The sequence below is a fragment of the Lagenorhynchus albirostris genome, chromosome 7, assembly GCF_949774975.1.
Source record: "Lagenorhynchus albirostris chromosome 7, mLagAlb1.1, whole genome shotgun sequence".
Lineage (NCBI taxonomy): Eukaryota > Metazoa > Chordata > Mammalia > Artiodactyla > Delphinidae > Lagenorhynchus > Lagenorhynchus albirostris.
Window position 1 is genome coordinate 43019910 of NC_083101.1, and position 19956 is coordinate 43039865.

At 44.0% G+C, this 19956-nt stretch overlaps 2 protein-coding genes across 4 annotated transcripts in view; one reads left to right on the top strand and one right to left on the bottom strand.

Moving 5' to 3' along the window:
* VPS13A (vacuolar protein sorting 13 homolog A) overlaps positions 1-6137 on the bottom strand; it is a 236658-nt gene extending 230521 nt beyond the window's left edge. For all 3 annotated transcript variants that reach the window (XM_060154950.1, XM_060154951.1, XM_060154952.1), the window contains exon 1: positions 5889-6137. In XM_060154950.1, coding sequence (XP_060010933.1) covers positions 5889-5988 — 100 coding nt within the window. In that variant the 5' untranslated portion in view covers positions 5989-6137. The remainder of the gene's footprint in view (positions 1-5888) is intronic.
* A 10148-nt stretch (positions 6138-16285) lies between these two features.
* LOC132522623 (uncharacterized) lies at positions 16286-19693 on the top strand (the record flags this gene model as incomplete). Its single annotated transcript, XM_060153200.1, is given in 3 exon segments — positions 16286-17341; positions 18638-19246; positions 19508-19693. Coding segments are annotated over 3 exon segments (1851 nt in total), but the record flags the coding sequence as incomplete, so codon positions are not given.
* Positions 19694-19956: the final 263 nt, after the last annotated feature.

A 19956-nucleotide genomic window follows, 5' to 3' on the forward strand; every position in this document is an offset into this window, starting at 1 on the left:
CATACCTCACAAATCCCTCCCTCACCCTGTCTTTATAAACCTTTCCCTGAAAGCCTTTGGAGAGTTCAGGTCTTTTAAGCACTAGCCGCCCTGGACTCCTTGCTTGGCGCCCTGCAATAAATGCTGCACTTTCTTTTACCACAATCCGGTGTCAGTAGAATGGCTTTACTGCATGCCAGCAAGCAGACGGAAATTTGGTTCAGTAACAAGAACATAAAAGAAAAACCAATATTTAATTGGCAATTCCACTAGACAATCATTTGTTTGGTTTCCCAGTATATTCCTATCACAGAAGAATGACTTCTTAAAATCAGGAACTGTGCCCTGGCTGAATCTTCATCTTCCTATAGAGTTACTGTTATACTGGGGGTATGCATTAAGAGGCCACTGAATATAAGACTATATATAAAGAGAAAACTGAGAGATTACCATTTCAAAAATAGAATATGCAAGTTAGTTTAAGATAAAGAAGAAGAAATCTGAGTTTCTAATGTTACATAAAGATGGCGGGCATAACAAAATTTTTTAATTTGCCCAAGTACTGTAATTCTGGAGCAAACAACAAGAAAGTGAGAAGGAAAACTATAACAACATTAAGAGGTACGCTCTATGTTACAAATGATAATTCTATCATACAAGCCACGCTTACTATTACTTCTGCCCCTGAATTTCTAGTATTTTTGCCCTGAAAGTGCTCTTCAAATGCACCCAGTTGTACATCACAATCCCCTGTGTCATTTGTTTTAAAAAAAACTTTTTTGGTGTCCTACTCTAGATAAATGAATTATAATGTCTGGGAAGTGGTTCCAAAAAAATCTGTATTTCTAACAAGCATGTATGACTGATTCTGATGCAGCCTAGCTCTTGAAGGAAATATTAAATGCTAGATGGTTTAGCAAAGTAGGGAGGCGAACTTCAGATGAAGTCTATGAAGTATAAATACTACCACCTCCCTAAATAGGTGATACACGGGAAGGGTGGGTGGAAGGGTGTAAATAACACTGTATAAAAAGTATACTTTACCAACATCAGAATTTGCCAAGAGTTGGAGAAAAAACTCAATTCGTCTTTCTCCTTACACAAAATAGATGCTTCTGGCACTCAGTCTACATACCGTACAGGACCCAGTATAGTAGTACTGTTCTGCTGCACTATAATTAGTTTTTCTAAACTCCATTCATATATAACAATGTTTCTAAGGAAAAATGAATTCTAATTTCCAAAGAGCCATCTCTGAAACAATTTTTCCATTATTAGATATGAAACCATCCATTTAACTCCTGTATACTAATTCATACGATTCATATGCCAATAGTGAAATTGGCCGGATTATTACACAGAAACCTAGCAAAACCATACATTTAAAACTAACAGATCCTTCTGATATTAGACCATAAAATATTAAGCCCATCATCTTAACATTTTTCCTATGTAACATTTAGCGTCTATTATTGAAATTTTCAAAGAATTTTTTAACCCTCTAAGTTTATCAAAAAATTATTGCTTTGGGCTTCCCTGGTGGCACAGTGGTTTAGAGTCCGCCTGCCGGTGCAGGGGACACGGGTTCGTGCCCTGGTCCGGGAAGATCCCGCGTGCCGCGGAGCATCTGGGCCCGTGAGCCATGGCCACTGAGCCTGCGCGTCCGGAGCCTGTGCTCCGCAACGGGAGAGGCCAGAACAGTGAGAGGCCCGCGTACCGCAAAAAAACAAACAAACAAAAACTATTGCTTTTTAAATTCTCCAAGAATTTTTAAAAATTCTAGCTATTATTCAAAGCTTCATTTAACAAAATATAACCAACTTTGATACATAAAACACTAACACATTATTTTTAAAATGTGGTAAACACCAAAATTAGAGGGATCGCACTACCTGATTTCAAGACACTATAAAGTTACAGTTATCAAGATAAGCATGGTATAGGTGAACAGATGGACACACAGATCGTTGAAACAGATACAGTTCAAAAATAAACCCATAAAATATAAAGTCTACTGATTTTTTTACAAACGTTCAAAGATAATTCGATGGAGAAAGGATATTCTTTTAAGCAACTCGTGCTAGAAAAATTGGACATTTGTATCGACATGCAAACAAAGAAACCCCAACCTTCAACCTATACTGCACTTTATACAAAAATGGATCAGAAATTTTACATTTACAAAAATGTAAAATATAAAATTATAAAACTTCTGGAATAAAACATAAGAGAAAATCTTTGTGACTTTGGGTTAAAGATTTCACAGATATAACTGACTCATGAAAAGCATGACATTGGGACTTCTCTGGTGGTGCAGTGGTTAAGAATCTGCCTGCCAGTGCAGAGGACACAGGTTCGAGCCCTGGTCGGGGAAGATGCCACATGCTGTGAAGCAACTAAGCCCATGTGCCACAACTGCTGAGCCTGTGCTCTACAGCCTTCGAGCCACAACTACTGAAGCCTACGCGCCCAGAGCCAGTGCTCCACAAGAGAAGCCACTGTGATGAGAAGTCCGTGCACTGCAATGAAGACCCAACACAGCCAAAAATTAAAAAATTAAAATTAAAAAAAAGCATGACATAAAAATTTTTTGATAAACTGGAATTGATCAAAATTTTAAACTTTTATTTTGCAAAAGACAGACTTGGAAAAGACTGGGAGAAAGTATTTTTAAATCACGTATCTTACAAAGGACTTGTATCCATAATATTTAAAGAACCTTCAATACTCAACAATAAGAAAACACTTTGGAAAAGAGTTTGGAAGTTCCTTAAAAAGTCTAAAAGAGTTACCATATGACTCAGAAATTCCACTTCTAGGTACATACCCAAAGCATTTAAAATATATGCTCACGAAAAACTTGTACATGAATGTTCACAGCAGCATTACTCATAAAAGGAAAAATAATAACTTAAATGTCCATCAACTGATGAATGGATTAACAAAATGAGTTATATCCATATAATGGAATATTAGTCACAAAAAAGAATGAAATACTGATATACGCTACAATATAAACGAACCTTGAAAATATAAAATTAAGGGAAAGAAGCCAGAAAAAGAGGCCATGTATATTGTGATTCCACTTATTTATTTTATTTTATTTATTTATTTTTGGCTGCGTTGGGTCTTTGTTGCTGTGCACAGGCTTTCTCTACTTGCAGGAAGCAGGGGCTACTCTTTGTTGCGGTGCATGGACTTGTCATCGCAGTGGCTTCTCTTGTTGCAGAGCACAGGCTCTAGGCGCGCGGGCTTCAGTAGTTGTGGCTCGCGGGCTCTAGAGTGCAGGCTCAGTAGTTGTGGCACACAGGCTTAGCTGCTCCGTGGCAGGTGGGATCTTCCCCGACCAGGGATCGAACCCATGTCCCCTGCATTGGCAAGCGGATTCTTAACCACTGCGCCACCAGGGAAGCCCCTGTGATTCCATTTAAATGAAATGTCCAGAATTAGCAAATCCACAGAAGACAGAAAGTAGATTACTGGTTGCCAGAGGAAGGGTGGGGATAAATCTGTACTGACTGTTTATAGGTATAAGATTTATTTTTGGAGTGTTGAAAATGTTCCGGAATTAGATAGTGGTGACAGTTGCACTATTTTGTGGCTATACTAAAAAACACTGACTTGTACATTTTAAAAGGGTGAATTTAATGGTATGTAAATTAAATCTCAACAGAAAAATAATCCAATTAAAATGAGTAAGATTTGAACAGACATTTCACCAACAGAAATATACAAACAGCAAGGAATAACATGAAAAGATGCTCAACACCCTCAATCACTAAGGAAATACAAATTAAAACCACAAGGCTTTACCACTATTTACCTATTAGAAAAGCTTTAAAAAAGTGTTTTAAATGACAATACTAAGTGCTAGTGAGAGTGCAGAGCAACTAAACACCCATACAATGTTAGTGAGATAGCAAAATGGATAGCCACTTGAAAAGCAGTTCCACAGTTTCATCTAAATTAAGTATTCCCTTACCATGGAACCTCGAAATCCCAAAAAGAAATAAAAATTTATGTCCACACAAAAACGTATACATGAATGTTTATAGTAGCTCTATTCATAATCACCAACAACTGAAATGTCCCTGAACTGGTGAACGGATAAACATTTACAGGATACAATAAAATATTACTCAAAAATATAGGAATGAAATACTGATGCATGCAACACATGGATGCCTCTCAAATCCATTTGTATAAGTGAAAGGAGTGAAATTAAGAAATCAGACCCCAAAAGCTACATACCACAGAATTCCGTTTATATGGCACTCTAGAAAAGGCAAAACTGTAGGGATGGAAACAGATCAGGGGTTGCCAGGAGAAGGGATGGGGGCTGGGTGGGAGACTACAAAGGGGCAGCAGAGGAAATGTTGAGGTCTTCATGTAATTTTGCTGTATCAAGATTGTGGTGGTGGATACTTGCTTCCTTGCATTTGTCAAGACTGACAGAACTGTACATCACAAGAGTGAATTTAGTGTATGCAAATTTTAAATGAACAAATCCGTTGATAAATCACACTCCACACAAACCTCCGCCTTGAATGTAGAAGCCATTTCCAGTATAGGTCAAAGCACAACACAATGTTCTCAAGGCTTCCTAATGAGGTAGGTGGAGACCACTTTTATCATTTTTATTTTGCAAATGAGAAGCAACACAGTATAAACCATCTGCAAATTTCTGGTACTAGTCAGAGTGATGAGCTAGCATTTATGTCCTTAGTTCTTGTGGTCCCACTCTCTATCAAGGTACTAGATGCCAACAGTAGTAACAAGAGGTTTTCTTTATCAAACTAAATTATCTATTTACACTATTTCATAAAGGAGAAATATTAAGATAAGTAAGTACTTTAGAAGAAGGCTGCAGGGGCATATTCAAGAACAGTAAAATTTTTAAAAAAAGAAACAATATACGACTCACACACAAAAATTAACTCTAGCTTTGGCCTGGGAGACGCATTTCATAAAGAAAAGGAATCTAATTTCTAATGGGTGTTTAAAATAGATAAAAGTATAATACAAAAACAGTGGAAGCACTGAAAATCAAACTCCAAATAAGGAAGCGCACCAGAATAAACAGACACAAAGTAAAGCGTCGGTCCTTCACCATCTCAGCAACCTAAGGACAGGTTCATCCCCGTCTTTTACAGGTCTGAGATGCTGCACAGCGCACCTAGTTTCTTAAAAAATTCAGTAACTCACTGTGACCCACAAAACCCCAAAGCCTTAACAAGCGTGACACCCTGCTGGGTCAGGTCGTGAATTGAAATCACACAACCAACCGTTCGAGTAATTCTGCCCAGGAGTTTTCACTCTGTGTTATCAGCCGAACCCAGGCGAGCCACCGGGACTCCAGGTGGTGAGGCCGGAAAGGGGAGCCGAGAAACCAGCACAGTTTAGCGGTACCCGGAGACTGGGCGAGGAAGGAAGAGAGCGTCTTCGGTCACAGCGCCTTGCTTTCACGTGCGAGGCGGCGTGCGACACTCCGTGGGCTGCCCGGGGCCTCCGGCACAATCCAAGGGGGGTAAAATAACAGGGACCAGACCAAGTCCAGGTGTGTCTCGTGGCCGCCCCTCGCCCAGCACAGCTGAAACCCGACCGCGAGAAGCAGAAAAGGGCGCCTCTGTGGAACGTGAACTCCAGAACCCTGGAGTCTACTGCGGGTCCCCTCAGCGGAAAAAGGGGGCCCTTTTCATCCCGCACCCGAGACCCCACTCCCCTCCGGCAAAAAAATAACTTGCCGGCGGAGGCCCCGCAACTGCCGCCCGGCTCTATGTAATCTGACCCCAACGAGGGCGGCGGCAGGTGGCAGCGAGGGGCCCGAGGCCCCAAGAAGGCTGGGCCGGGCTCCGGCAACGGGATCCCGGGAGGGAGGCGAGATGGAGGGGCAGCGGCGGTCTCGTTACCTGCCCAGATGCCCAGATTGAGCTGGGACTTGTCCAGGTTCACCACATAGTCCCCCAAGAACCGGTTCAACACGTCCACGACCACCGACTCGAACACCATTTTTCTCAGCCGCGGTGAACGCGGCGCTCCTTCTTTGTGCGCCTGCCCTCCCGTGCCCTTCTGACGAGACCACTCGATTCACCGGCTCCTGGGCGGCTCCGACCGCGGGTCCGGACGCTCAGCCCCGCCGCGAGCCCTACTAGAGGCGGAGGCGGCCGCTCGCGCGACGCATGCGCAGCTCAGGCTCCAGGGTTGGGTCGGAGCGGGAGGCCCCGAAAGGTGGTAGGGCGGCTGCGCGGCCGCCTTTCTTACGTGTTCCCCTGTCGGGCGGAGCGCCGCTGCTCTTTCTCCTCAGCCCCTCCTCCTTCCCCCATCGCCTGGCAACGGGACGAGTACCTGGAGTTCCCAGGCGTTTTACGACCCCGCCCCACCGGCAGTCCGGAGCCGGGAGTGGAGACGAGGACGGGGCGCCGGGGGTCGCAGCGGTTACTCCGGGCCAGGAACGCCCCGCCCCTAACCGAGGAGACACGCCCCCAGCCGGGCGGGGAGGTCCTAAACCTAAGTAAAGCAGGCTTCGGATTCTAGCCTTTTCTCTGTTAGGCTTGAGGCGTCCCGAGGGGGTCCCAGGGAGCGCCCACTTGTTATTACAGGTTCGCAGGTACAGGCAGAGCCCGGGCGTTGCCGGCGTCCTGGGTCTGACCCCCCCTTAGTGTCTCGGTGCCTGTAACTGCCCCGCCCGGCCCTCCGAGCGCTTGGCGAGGACGCGCCGTTGGTGTCTTAACTTCCCGGGCTGCAAATCCAGAGAGGGAAGTAAAGAGTAAACTCTGGGTTGTAATTCCACGCCCCCTTCCCTGCATCTGAGATCACACTCTTTTTTGGTCAAGTTATGTAGACGGAGCCGTCTTTCATCCTTTAGAGAGTCAACTGGCCCGGAAGCTGCGGAGCGCCTTCTAAAAAATACGTAGATACCCCTGAGCTTACACAGAACGTCTGACAAACAAAAATTAGAGCGCTTTCAGACCCACTCCCTCCCCCGCATTTGGTCTTATATATAAATAGGGCCAAAGGCCTGAGGTCACAGAGATGCTGGATGTGAAGTTTGGAGAACTATAATTAATAACCCTCTTAAGGATTTAAGATGTAGGGGTGTAGTTTAAACTTTTTCTTTCTGCATGGCAAATGATGACTTTCTATTAATTCTTGTATCATTTTAGCACATTTTGTGTATAGTCATCCAGATTTTTTAAGGTTTAAAGGTTTTCCTTTGCAAGTAGAATGCCTGGCAAATACAGTGTAAAATGTTATATTTACATGAGTTTATGAATTATTTTTATATAATCTCATATTTGAAGGGCCTTTATTATGTCACAATTCAATCTCTCGGTCTTTAAGATAATGAAGCTGCAATGCTAGGGATTCGTCCAAGTTGACACAACTAATTTTCTGCAGAAACAGATGGAACCTCTTACTTCTGGCTGACTCCACTCCACCATCCCACCTGCTCCTCTTGCATTTGGCTAATGACATTGGAAATCCAGCTCAGAATACCTGAACAGAGAAATTAATAGAAGCTAAAATGCCTAGAAAAAGGAAAAGGTTTCTATAATCAGGTATTTTGCTACTGTACTATCATTAATAAGAAGCCAGATATACAGTAGCTAGAAAATTCCACTGTTATATCTAGCACCATAAATTTAAAGTACAGGAACTTCTAGAACTCACTCCAAAAATATGCTTTAAGTATCTTGCAAACACTTCACACTAGTTTTCTACAATCCATGAAAATACTGTGGAATTGGGGTGAGGGAGAGTGTGCTGCTGAAATTTTAGAAGTATCAGCTTTTATTTGCTAAAGAGAACAATGAGAAAAATTCTGAGAAACTGTTGGAAATAAAAAAGAAGACATGTTGTAACTGAATTCTTATCTAGTGTTAGGTGGACATTTTTTTTTCCTCCTAATTGTAATTACTCTGTCCACAAGTTAATGTCATTGCCATGCTGCTTGTCCTTATCATTCCCATCACTATTGTGGAACTAAGCTAGATGTTCAGATAACAAAACCATTGAAATACACCAGGTTCCTGAAAGGTTTTTTGGAGGAAAAGGTCTAGAAGATGGCCATTCTACAGGACTTTTCCTGACTAGCCTCATAAAGCCCTGCACTCCTATCTCAGTTAGCAGTTTAAAAATTATAAACGAAAATTAAAGTCCATAGAAAAAAGGACAAGAAATAAACCAAAATGTTAAAAAATATATATATAAATGATCAAAAGTCATTTGGATATGTGTTCCAATCCTTAAGAAAAAAATAAAAGAGAGAAATTTGTTAGAAGGGAGACACAAGGAAAAGATTAAGAAATTTACGAGAACCTTACCCAGGTAGTGTATGTGAAAATTTAAATCAACACGATCTTTCTAAAAGGCAGTTTGTAAACATGTACAAACTGACATATATATATATGTGCACATACATGTGCGTATGACTTAGCTCAGCAATCCCACTTCTTGAGATTTACTCTAAGAAAATAACTATAAATATTCAACAAGCTATCCCACAAGCACATTCATTAAAGCATTGTTTATAATAGCAAAAAATTAGAAACAATCTAAATGTCCATTATAGGGAACATGATTAAGTAAACACACACACAATGAGTTACTATGCAAGTTTTAAAAATGAAGATCTATACTAATATGGAAAGAAGTCAGTGATATACACTTATGAGAAACAAGGTGCAGAATAATATATCAATTATATAAATTGTGGATGTGTTTTAAGTGTGCAGAGAATATATATACAGAAAGAAATCTAGATGTATGCTCACCAAATGTTAACGGTGATTATCTCTACCTAGACAATGAGACTTCGGATAATATGTATTTTCTCTGTTCTCTCAAGCTTAAAAAAATTTCTTTTACAGTGAGCATGTATCTTTTTACCCAAAATAAGAAATCTGTCTAAATAAAGTAAGAAGATAACTACGAACCAAGTATAATAACACTTCTCTTACTCATACTAATTGAAATGCTTTTAGTCTAAAACAAATCAGCTTTGGAGATTTTGAACCAAGGAGATTGAGTTTCATTACATTCAACCGTATGCTGTATACTTGGAACATTAAAAAAAAGGAAGATGTAAACTTAATTTATTCTTCTAAACTGGTGAAGAGGGGTGTACTGGAAATGTCATTATAGTGGATATTCTTTTGTAATGCTTCGGGAAACTGCATATGCACATGGATGAATTGCTTTTCCTAGAATAACAGCCAACTGAAGTTTGTAAGCAAGGTCCCAATCTTGGTGGAGAATTGATATACAAACATGTGTGAATTCTCAAAAGTCAGCCAAAAGAATTGAACAGACATTTCCTGAAAAGGATATACAGGTGTCAAATAAGCACATGAAAATATGCTCAACACCATTAGCCATTGGGGAAATGGCTAAAACCACAAATGATCTACCACTACATACCTATCAGAATGGCTATAAAAAGAATAGGTGATAACTCAAAATGTTAGTGAGGATGTGGAGAAACTGGATCATTTATGCATCAGCGGTGGGAAAGTGAGATGGCATAGTCACTCTGGAAAACAGTTTAGCAGTTTCTAGAAAATAATAATAAAATAAATATGCACCTACCATCTGAACTAGCAATTATGCTCCTGGACATTTATCCCAGAGAAAGGGAAATATGTGTTCACACAAAAACTCATACATGAATGTTCATAACAGCTTTATTCATGATGGTCAAAAACTGGAAACAACCCAAATGTTTTCCTACAGATGAATGGTTAAACAAACTAGGCTGTACACCCATAACATGGAATACTACTCAGCAATGAAAGGAATAAACTATTGATACATGCAACAACTTGGATGGATCGCAGGAGAATTAAGCTGAGTGAAAGCTATGATTCCATTTATAAAAAATTCTTGAAATAACAAAGTTATAGAAATAGAGAACAGATTAGAAGTTGCCAAGGGTTAGGTATGGGGTGGAGGGATAGGTGTGGCTACAAATGGATAGAAGGAAAGGACCTTATGTTTTTGGAACACTTCTGCATCTTGATTGTGGTAATGATTACATATAATTGCATAAAACTGTACACATATACACAAATGAGTGCACATAAAACTGGTGAAATCTGAATAAGCATTGGTACCATGAATGGTACCCATATATTTATTTCCTGGTTTTGGTATTGCAGGATGTTACCTTTGGGGATCACTGGGTGAACGGGATGTGGGAACTCCTTGAAATTTTTTTGCAACTTTCTATGAATGTATCAATATAATTATCTTGAAACAATATTTTAAAAGGCTCTGCTAATTTGGGGTCCAATAAGGGATACACCTGAGGATCAGATGAGCCTGAGTTAAGAGATTCCACATGGTTCTTTAATATCCCTACACAGGATACTTGGTAAAATATGTGTTGACTGAAAAAAAAGTGCACAACCTAAAAGTTGAGAATTTGATAGACATTCTGAGGACTTCAAGCCTGGGACACAGCATCTCAGATAACACTAAGAAACTGTTCCAAAGAGGCAAGGGGGAGAGCCATTATATATAGGAGTTTTTGCAACAAAAGACCAAGTAGTCGGAACATCAAAAGATTACTGTTAATAAAAGAAAAGTAGCTATCTCAAGTTAAGGAATTTAGCACTTTTCTATGTATGGGAAGATGCAAGAGTCTGGGCTCACTAAAATCATTCCTTTGATATGCACCTCAGCTATCTGGGGTCAGTATCCTGTGTTTTCTCACCCTGAGTTTCCTCAGGGTGCACTGTCAGGGGATAGCTGCAGCAGCTGACTGCTAGATGGACTTGGCAGGGTACAGCCCCTTTGTCTCCATCCTGAGTTCCCTCAGGGCTCACCACCTGGGTGGCTGTAACGTGATGGCTTGATGGCTGCAACATCCTTTGTTTACTGATACGGCAGGTAATATTTTAGTTCACATATTTGAGAAAGAAAAGTATCTGAATGTGATGCCTTATCAGAAAGCGTTAAAATATCAATTACTCTGTGGTCCCAGTAAAATACTAGAGAGAGAGAGAGAGAGAGAGAGAGAGAGAGAGAGAGAGATGTACAATAAGGGATTTTCAAGCACATTCCTCTGGCTCTAAATATCTCAAATGACCATTTCCCAGATTAAGAGGACTCTCAAATGCTGACGCCCATCAGTGTTTGCTGACCCCAGATTTTCACATGGCTGACTGCTTATCATTCAGGTTTCTGCTCAAATATCTAAGGCCTAAACAGAGGCCTTCCCTGACCTTTCAGTCTCCAGTAGCCAGCTGTCATACTCTGTCATAGCCAACTTGTTATCTTCATGTCATTTATCACTCTCTGAAATTATCTTCTTTACAGGTTTTTAAAATTTTTGTCTCCTCCATCACTGCTACCTCTAGAACAGGGCACTGATGTATCTAGTTCACTGTCATCCTCAGTACATGAGTACTTGTCACATAGTAGGTTTTCAATTTATATTTGTTGAAAGAATGAACAAATGTTGGATAAGAAGCCACCCCCAACTCTCACAAGGCTGAGCGTACCACCAGAGATGTAGGTTAATATATCAAGACCAACTGCAGGAGAGGCTATTCAGAGGGTACAAAAAACAGAGACCATGATTGTGGAGTGAAGTGGCAAGAGAAGAGGCATCTGAACCTCGGCTGGGCGCCCACTGAAGTACTATGAAAGGCAGGTACAGAGAGACAAAAAGGATGCATTTGGAAGGCCAGACTCTAGACCCAGAATTAGGTTCCTGATGGCTGGGCCAAGATGAATCCAGGGAGGAGAATCTAATTTCAAAAGAGCACCCAGAAGGATCCTTCAAAAACACATGAGATCGTGTCACTTCTGTGCTCCAAAGCTGCTAATATGCGGCCCATATCACCATGATAATGGCCACACCCCTTCTGATGGCAGATAAGGCCCGGCACAATCGGCCTTCCTCTCCACCCTACCCTTATGTAGAAGCTCTTTCCTCACATATTTTCGTGACTCAGTCCCTCCATCTTTGTTTACTCTGTGTCATTTGCTCAACCCTTCCTTTAACAGCCAGGTTAACCTTGATACCTGCCCTTCCCACCCCTCAGCTGTCCTATCACCTTCCCTGCTTTACCTTTCCTCAGAGCACTTACCACCTGACATGCTATGTTTTTTACTTATTTTTTGTCCACCTATCTTTCCTCATTATAATGTAATAATATAATGTAATGTAAGCTACTCGAGGAGAAAATATTATTGTTTTGTTCATTGTTCTATCCTCTGTGCCTAGAACAAGGTAGACACTCACATATTTGTGGAAGGAAGAAAAGGCACACCTGCCCGGTATTGAATTACTGCCAATCAGCTCTAAACCTACACTTCAATGTGCAGCTCTATGATGCTGGGGCACATTGCAAACCACATTGGGCATTGGCAGCTGGTTCCTATTTAGGTTTTGCCAAAAGGGGGCCCTAGAGGGGCTGGAAGGGGAAGAAGAGGCTTGCTCCTTTATGTCTGCTCCCCATGAAGCTGCCTGGCTACTTCCTTCTGTTGTCACCCCAGCAACCTTTCTTCAGCCAACAGCAGCACCTGAATCTGCCTTGCATTTTCCACAACTTGCAGAATCAGTATCATCTCACCATCTCAGAGACATCAGAACCAACCTCATTGTTCCTCCTAAGTATGCTTCTCTCAACTTGGAGACACAGCTTCCTCAGAGGTCCGTGTTTCATCTCGAGGACTCCTCTTCTAAGTTTCCAAGTCTGTCCCTTTACTCACTCAATCCTTGGGGTTATATCCACTTCCTGGAATAACTACCTCCGAAATACCTTAGAGCTCTCTTTTCTCTCTTTCATTATCTAACAATCTTATACCTAATTAACAGTTCTGTATATATCTTTCTCTGCGGAGAGCTGAGTCAGGACCTGCAGTTGAGTCTGTGCCCAGGGAGATGTTTGGCTGAGAGGAAAGCAGTATCATCAAAGGGAGTAAATGCAAACTGTGGGTGAGGAAAGAAGCCAGACTCAGGGCCAGAGATCAGATTAAGTGTCAGGACTGGCAGCACCTGTCAGTCTATAAATATGTAATGAGTCCAAGGATCAAGGTTAGTCAAGAACAGGTCAGGGGGCTTCCCTGGTGGTGCAGTGGTTGAGAGTCTGCCTGCAGATGCAGGGGACGCGGGTTCGTGCCCCGGTCCGGGAGGATCCCATGTGCCGCCGAGCGGCTGGGCCCGTGAGCCATGGCCGCTGAGCCTGCGCGTCCGGAGCCTGTGCTCCGCAACGGGAGAGGCCACAACAGTGAGAGGCCTGCGTACCGCAAAAAAAAAAAAAAAAAAGAACAGGTCAGGCAGTGAAGTGCGAGGTGGGTCAAGATGAAGGCTGCAGAAGACAGGCTTCCCAGATGAAGTGCTGGTGTCTGCTCTTAATGGTCCTGTGCACAGGAGCCGCATGATAGCACATGATACCACTCCCCTCCTTCATTCAGTGCAGCCTCTCCATTCCTGAGCCTTAGACAGGATTGGAAAGACCTCCCAGATATGAATTCTTTGCCTCTCTGGACTATTGAATACTGACCACTGTCTCGATTTCCTGTTTCTATTCTCTATCCTACCTTTGTGAACCATTGGCTGCATTGGAGGCTGTGTGACCCTGTGTGTGTTGTCGCTTCTGTGAAGCCCTTTCCCAGAGCCTAAGCCACCTCAGTGTGCAGTTCTAAGGCCACTCGCTGTCACTCTGTCTTGCCTACTCTACCCAAACTATCTGTTAACGCAAATAACCTGAAACATACAGATAGGAGGCACTGACCAGGATGGAGTGGGGTGAGACAGTCCAGAGTTAGAGAGTGTGGGACTCGAGAGACATTGTTCCAGCTAATGATTAAGAACTCTCCAGACAATAGGGGCTTCTTAGACAATGGGTGAATTTCCAGGATGTCCGGCCCCCTTCCGAGAAGGAGGGAGATAACAAAATGTAAAAAAGGTGTCTGTCAAAGACCAATCAGGCAGCTGGGGACAAGTTCCCTCTCTGGTCCGAGCCTAAGCCGGGACCAATCAGCAGGAGAACACAACCAAATCTATAATTTACATACGGGGAAGTGGGAACCTATAAAACTGACATATTCGCGCCCAAAAGGGTTCCTTCTTCGACCTCCTGCGTGAGGACCAAGGAACCCCGGTGCACCGGCCTTCAATAAACCTCTTGCGTTTTGCATCGACTTCCGACTCTTGTTGTTTCCTGGGCGAGTTGAAACTCCTAGGAGACCGCGCAGGTCTAACATTTGGGGGCTCGTCCGGGATTCCACTCGCCCCGGACCACAAGAACATCGGGAGTTGGAGGTACCAGGTAAGCTCGAGCTTGATTGTCTGTTTGTCCCTTGTTCTTTGTGGGCCATTATCGGAGGAAAGCCGTAAGAATCGGCTTATTATGGAATCTGTATCGGACCTCTGGCTAGGCAGACGTGCTAATAGCCGGCGTCCATGAGCCCTAGGGGACGCCCTGGTGCTCATCTGGAAGGAGAGGCAAACTCTGTCTCCCCTTCACTCGGTTTCGGCAGTTCCCTTGGTGATAACTGCCATCTGAAGAAGTTTCGGTTTTGAAGCGAGCTCGCGGTGGCCCATGCGTATATGTGTTTCGTGGAGTTTTAACTGTTTCTGTATTGTGGTCTATTCTTCTTCTCTGACGGACGACAATGGGACAAACTATGACGACTCCTCTTTCCCTTACCCTAAGCCATTGGACCGAAGTTCGGGCCAGAGCCCATAATTTTTCGGTAGAGGTAAAGAAAGGAAAGTGGCAGACTTTGTGTGCCTCTGAATGGCCAACATTTCAGATAGGATGGCCCCCCGAAGGATCCTTTTTATTAGACAAGATTAAGCTGCTGAAGTCTAAGATATTTAATATAGATCCCCACGGACATCCAGACCAAGTACCATATGTCTTGGTCTGGGAAGATTTAATTCTCTCCCCACCTCCGTGGGTCCGGCCCTTTGTTTCCTCAACAGGTACGTCCGCGCATACATCAGGAGCGTCGGAGATATTAGCCTTAAAGAAAAACCCCAACACGGAAAAGCTACCTGACGCCCCGGATCCACCGAAGGCGATTTATCCTGACCCGCAGTCCGATTTGCTTCTTTTGGATTCCCCACCCCCTTATCCTCCGGCCCCAAATCCCCTACCACCTAGAGGACCCCCAGCTCCACTGCCCTCGGCACCAAGGGAACCATCCATGATGGAAGAAGAAAGGGGTCCCTCAGCGGGCACTAGGAGCCGGAGGGCTATCTCCCCGGACTCCACTGCCCTACCTCTTAGAGAGTATGGCCCCCCCGACGGCCAAGGGAATAGATCTCTCCAATATTGGCCCTTTTCCTCTGCAGATCTTTATAATTGGAAAATGCATAACCCAACTTTTTCCGAAAATCCACAGGCCCTTACCGCTTTAATAGAATCTCTTGTTTTCTCCCACCAGCCCACATGGGATGATTGTCAGCAGCTGCTCCAGACTCTCCTAACGACTGAGGAGAGGCAACGGGTTCTTTTAGAAGCCAGAAAAAATGTATTAGGCGCCAATGGGCAACCTACCCAGCTGCCTAACGAGATTGATGCTGGTTTCCCACTCGTCAGGCCAAACTGGGATTTCAATGCCCCGGAAGGTAGGGAGCGCCTGAAAGTGTATCGCCAGGCTCTGGTGGCGGGTCTCCATGGAGCGGCCAGACGGCCCACTAATTTGGCTAAGGTAAGGGAAGTCACTCAGGGGCCCCAGGAATCTCCAACTGTGTTCCTGGAGCGTTTAATGGAAGCCTTTAGACGCTTTACCCCTTATGATCCAACTTCGGAGGAACATAGGGCTACTATAGCAATGGCTTTCATAGATCAAGCGGCCCCTGATATTAAGAAGAAATTACAGAGGCTAGATGGCTTGCAGGGATTTTCGCTTCAGGAGTTAGTAAAAGAGGCAGATAAAGTATATAACAAAAGAGAAACAGAGGAAGAGAAGGAAGAAAGAAAGCAGAAAGAGCAGGAAGCCCGTGAAATAAGACGGGATAAGAGACAGGAGAGGAATTTAAGTAAGATACTGGCCACTGTGGTTGGAGGAAGAAATATAGGGGATAGAAATAGGCAGAAAGGGCGAACGGCAGACAGAAGGCGGCCATTAGACAAGGACCAATGTGCCTACTGTAAAGAAAAAGGACATTGGGCGAGAGAATGCCCTAAGAAAAAGAGTGGAGGAAGGCCAACCAGAAACAAAATCTTAACATTGGAAGAAGAAGACTAGGAAAGTCAGGGCTCGAACCCTCTCCCCGAGCCCCGGGTAACTCAAAGTGGAGGGGGAACCTGTTCAATTTTTGGTAGATACCGGAGCCCAGCACTCCGTCCTTCTCCACTCAAAAGGTCCTATCTCAGCTAAAAGGTGATGGGTACAAGGAGCCACTGGGAATAAACAATATTCATGGACCACACGAAGGACAGTAGATCTTGGGATTGGACGAATAACCCATTCATTTTTGATTATTCCGGAATGCCCCTATCCTTTGCTGGGAAGAGATTTACTCTCCAAAGTAGGGGCTCAAATCCACTTTCAGCCAGAAGGTCCCACCATAACTGATAATAAAGGAAGGTTACTTCAAATATTGACTATGAAATTAGAAGATGAATATAAATTATACGAGCAGCCTTCATCCTCACGAGTTAATGTTACAGATTGGGTAACTCGGTTCCCTCAAGCCTGGGCAGAAACTGCCGGAATGGGGATGGCCAAAAATCGGCCCCCGGTGCTAGTGGAACTCAAGGCAACTGCCACCCCAATAACGGTCCGTCAATACCCCATGAGTAGAGAAGCCAAAGACGGTATCCGTCCCCATATACAGAGGCTACTAGACTTGGGCATCTTAATAAGATGTCAATCAGCATGGAACACCCCTCTCCTGCCGGTAAAGAAACCAGGAACAAATGATTATCGGCCGGTGCAGGATCTACGAGAGGTAAACAAACGGGTGGCAGACCTCCACCCCACAGTTCCAAACCCTTACAACCTCCTGAGCACTCTTCCACCTCAACATACGTGGTATACTGTTTTGGACCTTAAAGATGCTTTTTTCTGTTTAAGACTCTCTCCCCTGAGCCAACCCTACTTTGCCTTCGAATGGAAAGATCCAACATCGGGAATGTCTGGTCAGCTGACATGGACACGGCTACCTCAGGGATTTAAGAACTCCCCGACCATCTTTGATGAAGCCCTCCATCAGGATTTGGCATTATATAGAGAATCAAATCCCCAGGTAACATTACTCCAATACGTTGATGATATTTTATTAGCTGCTGAGACCCAAGAAGATTGTATCAAGGGTACTGAAAAACTGTTAACGGAACTTGGAACCCTGGGATATAGAGCCTCAGCCAAGAAAGCACAAATATGCCAACAACAGGTCAGTTACCTGGGGTATCTATTAAAAGGGGGGCAAAGATGGCTCACGGAGAGCAGAAAGGATACGGTGGCCCAAATTCCGGCTCCCAAAAACGCCAGGCAGGTTAGAGAATTTTTGGGGACGGCCGGATTCTGTAGACTATGGATTCCAGGGTTTGCTGAGCTGGCATCCCCATTGTACCCCCTAACCAAAAACAGCACTCCTTTCGTTTGGGGCGATAAGGAACAACGGGCTTTTGACCAAATCAAACGAGCTTTACTTTCAGCTCCAGCCCTAGGACTGCCAGATGTAACCAAACCTTTTCATTTATATGTGGCCGAAAATAAGGGCATTGCAAAAGGAGTATTGACTCAGAAATTGGGTCCCTGGAATCGCCCAGTTGCTTATTTGTCAAAAAAATTGGTCCCTGTGGCATCAGGATGGCCCACCTGTTTAAAGATAATCGCTGCAGTAGCCGTTCTAGTCAAAGATGCTGACAAACTAACTTTAGGACAAAATCTAACGATAACAGCTCCTCATGCCCTGGAAAATGTAGTCCGTCAACCACCGGATAGGTGGCTAACTAATGCCAGGATGACCCATTACCAAACCCTGTTGCTAAACTCAGATCTCATCAAGTTTGCTCCAGCCACAGGACTCAATCCAGCCACCTTGCTACCTGATCCTGACTTGGAAGGCTCCACCATCATACATGATTGTCAGGAAGTACTGGCCGCAGCACACGGCAGTAGGCCAGATCTGATGGACCTGCCCCTCCCTGATGCTGATTTCACCTGGTTCACGGATGGGAGCAGTTTCCTGGAGGAAGGTAAGCGTCGAACTGGGGCAGCCATGGTAGACGGAAAACAAGTCATATGGGCAGCGGCGCTACCACAAGGGACCTCAGCCCAACGAGCTGAATTAATTGCCCTGACGAGGGCATTAGAGATGGCAGAGAATAAAAAAGTAAACATCTACACAGACAGTAGATATGCGTTTGCTACCGCTCATATCCATGGTGCCATTTACCAACAGAGAGGGCTACTAACTTCAGGTGGCAAAGAAATTAAAAACAAAGACGAAATCGTGGCTTTGTTGACTGCACTCATGCTTCCTACTAAAGTCAGTATCATCCACTGCCCTGGACATCAAAAAGGAAATACCCCAATAATTAGGGGAAATAATATGGCTGACCAAGTGGCCTGAAAAATAGCATCGGGAGAAGTCATTTTAGGACTGTCAGATAAAGTTCCTGAAAAACCAGGCCGCGATGAAGAAATCATCCCGGCCACAACAAAAGAAACTTTGTCCCCTCAGCAAGCAGAATCCATGTTACAACAGATGCACAGATGGACACATTTGGGGACTAAAAAGATGGTAGCCTTGTTACAAAAAGCCGGGTACGAAACCCCTGGAATGACAAAATTAGCTGAACAAATTGTGCAGGAATGCGTCCCATGTCAACAGGTAAATGCTCACAAAGGGAAACTTGAAACTGGAAAGAGACTCAGGGGGGACCGCCCAGGAACTTACTGGGAAGTGGACTTTACCGAAGTGCGTCCTGGAAGGTACGGTAATAAATACCTTTTAGTTTTTGTAGACACTTTTTCAGGATGGATAGAGGCTTTCCCAACAAAGAAAGAAACAGCTGCTGTAGTAGCCAAGAAGATTTTAGAAGAAATTTTTCCTCGATTTGGAGCACCAAAGGTAATAGGGTCTGATAATGGTCCAGCCTTCGTCGCCCAGGTAAGTCAGGATGTGGCCAGATATTTGGGGACTGATTGGAAATTACATTGTGCATATAGACCCCAGAGTTCAGGTCAGGTAGAAAGAATGAATAGAACTCTAAAAGAGACCCTAACCAAATTGTCCTTGGAGACTGGCGGTACAGATTGGACGGTGCTCCTTCCTTTAGCACTGTTCCGGGTTAGGAATACACCTTCCCGGTACCATCTTACTCCTTTTGAGGTGCTATACGGGGCCCCACCTCCCCTTCTCACCTTAAGAGAAGAAATAAAACCAGACTGTCAAAATAACACTGACTTGTATGCTAGGCTATTGGGACTCCAACTGGTCCAAAAGGAGATATGGTCCCAACTCTCCGAGGCCTACCAACCGGGAACACCGGGAGAAACTCATCCTTTCCAAGTCGGGGACTCCATATACGTCCGTCGGCATTGAACCCAGACGTTGGAACCTCGATGGAAAGGATCATACACCGTCCTCCTAACCACCCCAACGGCCATAAAAGTGGACGGCATCGCTGCCTGGATCCATGCTTCACACGTGAAAGCTGCACCAGCGGCGGCATCATCAGGATGGCAGGCCCAAAGAACCGACAACCCGCTCAAACTCAAGCTTCTACGAACCTAGGACTTATAATTTTGGTTTTACTGCCTTTATTGACTGTAAGTGATTTTAGCCCTCACCTCCCCCAACGTTTAACTTGGCAGGTAATTTCTCAGACTGGAGATGTAACCTGGTCCATTAGTCATACTGCACCCCCCTGGACCTGGTGGCCAGATCTTTTTCCTGATGTTTGTAAATTGGCTATAGGAGCACCTTATTGGGATACAGAAGATTCTCATGCCCCTTCCAAAGTTTCGGAAACTGGTTTGGGCCGGGTTGCAAAAATG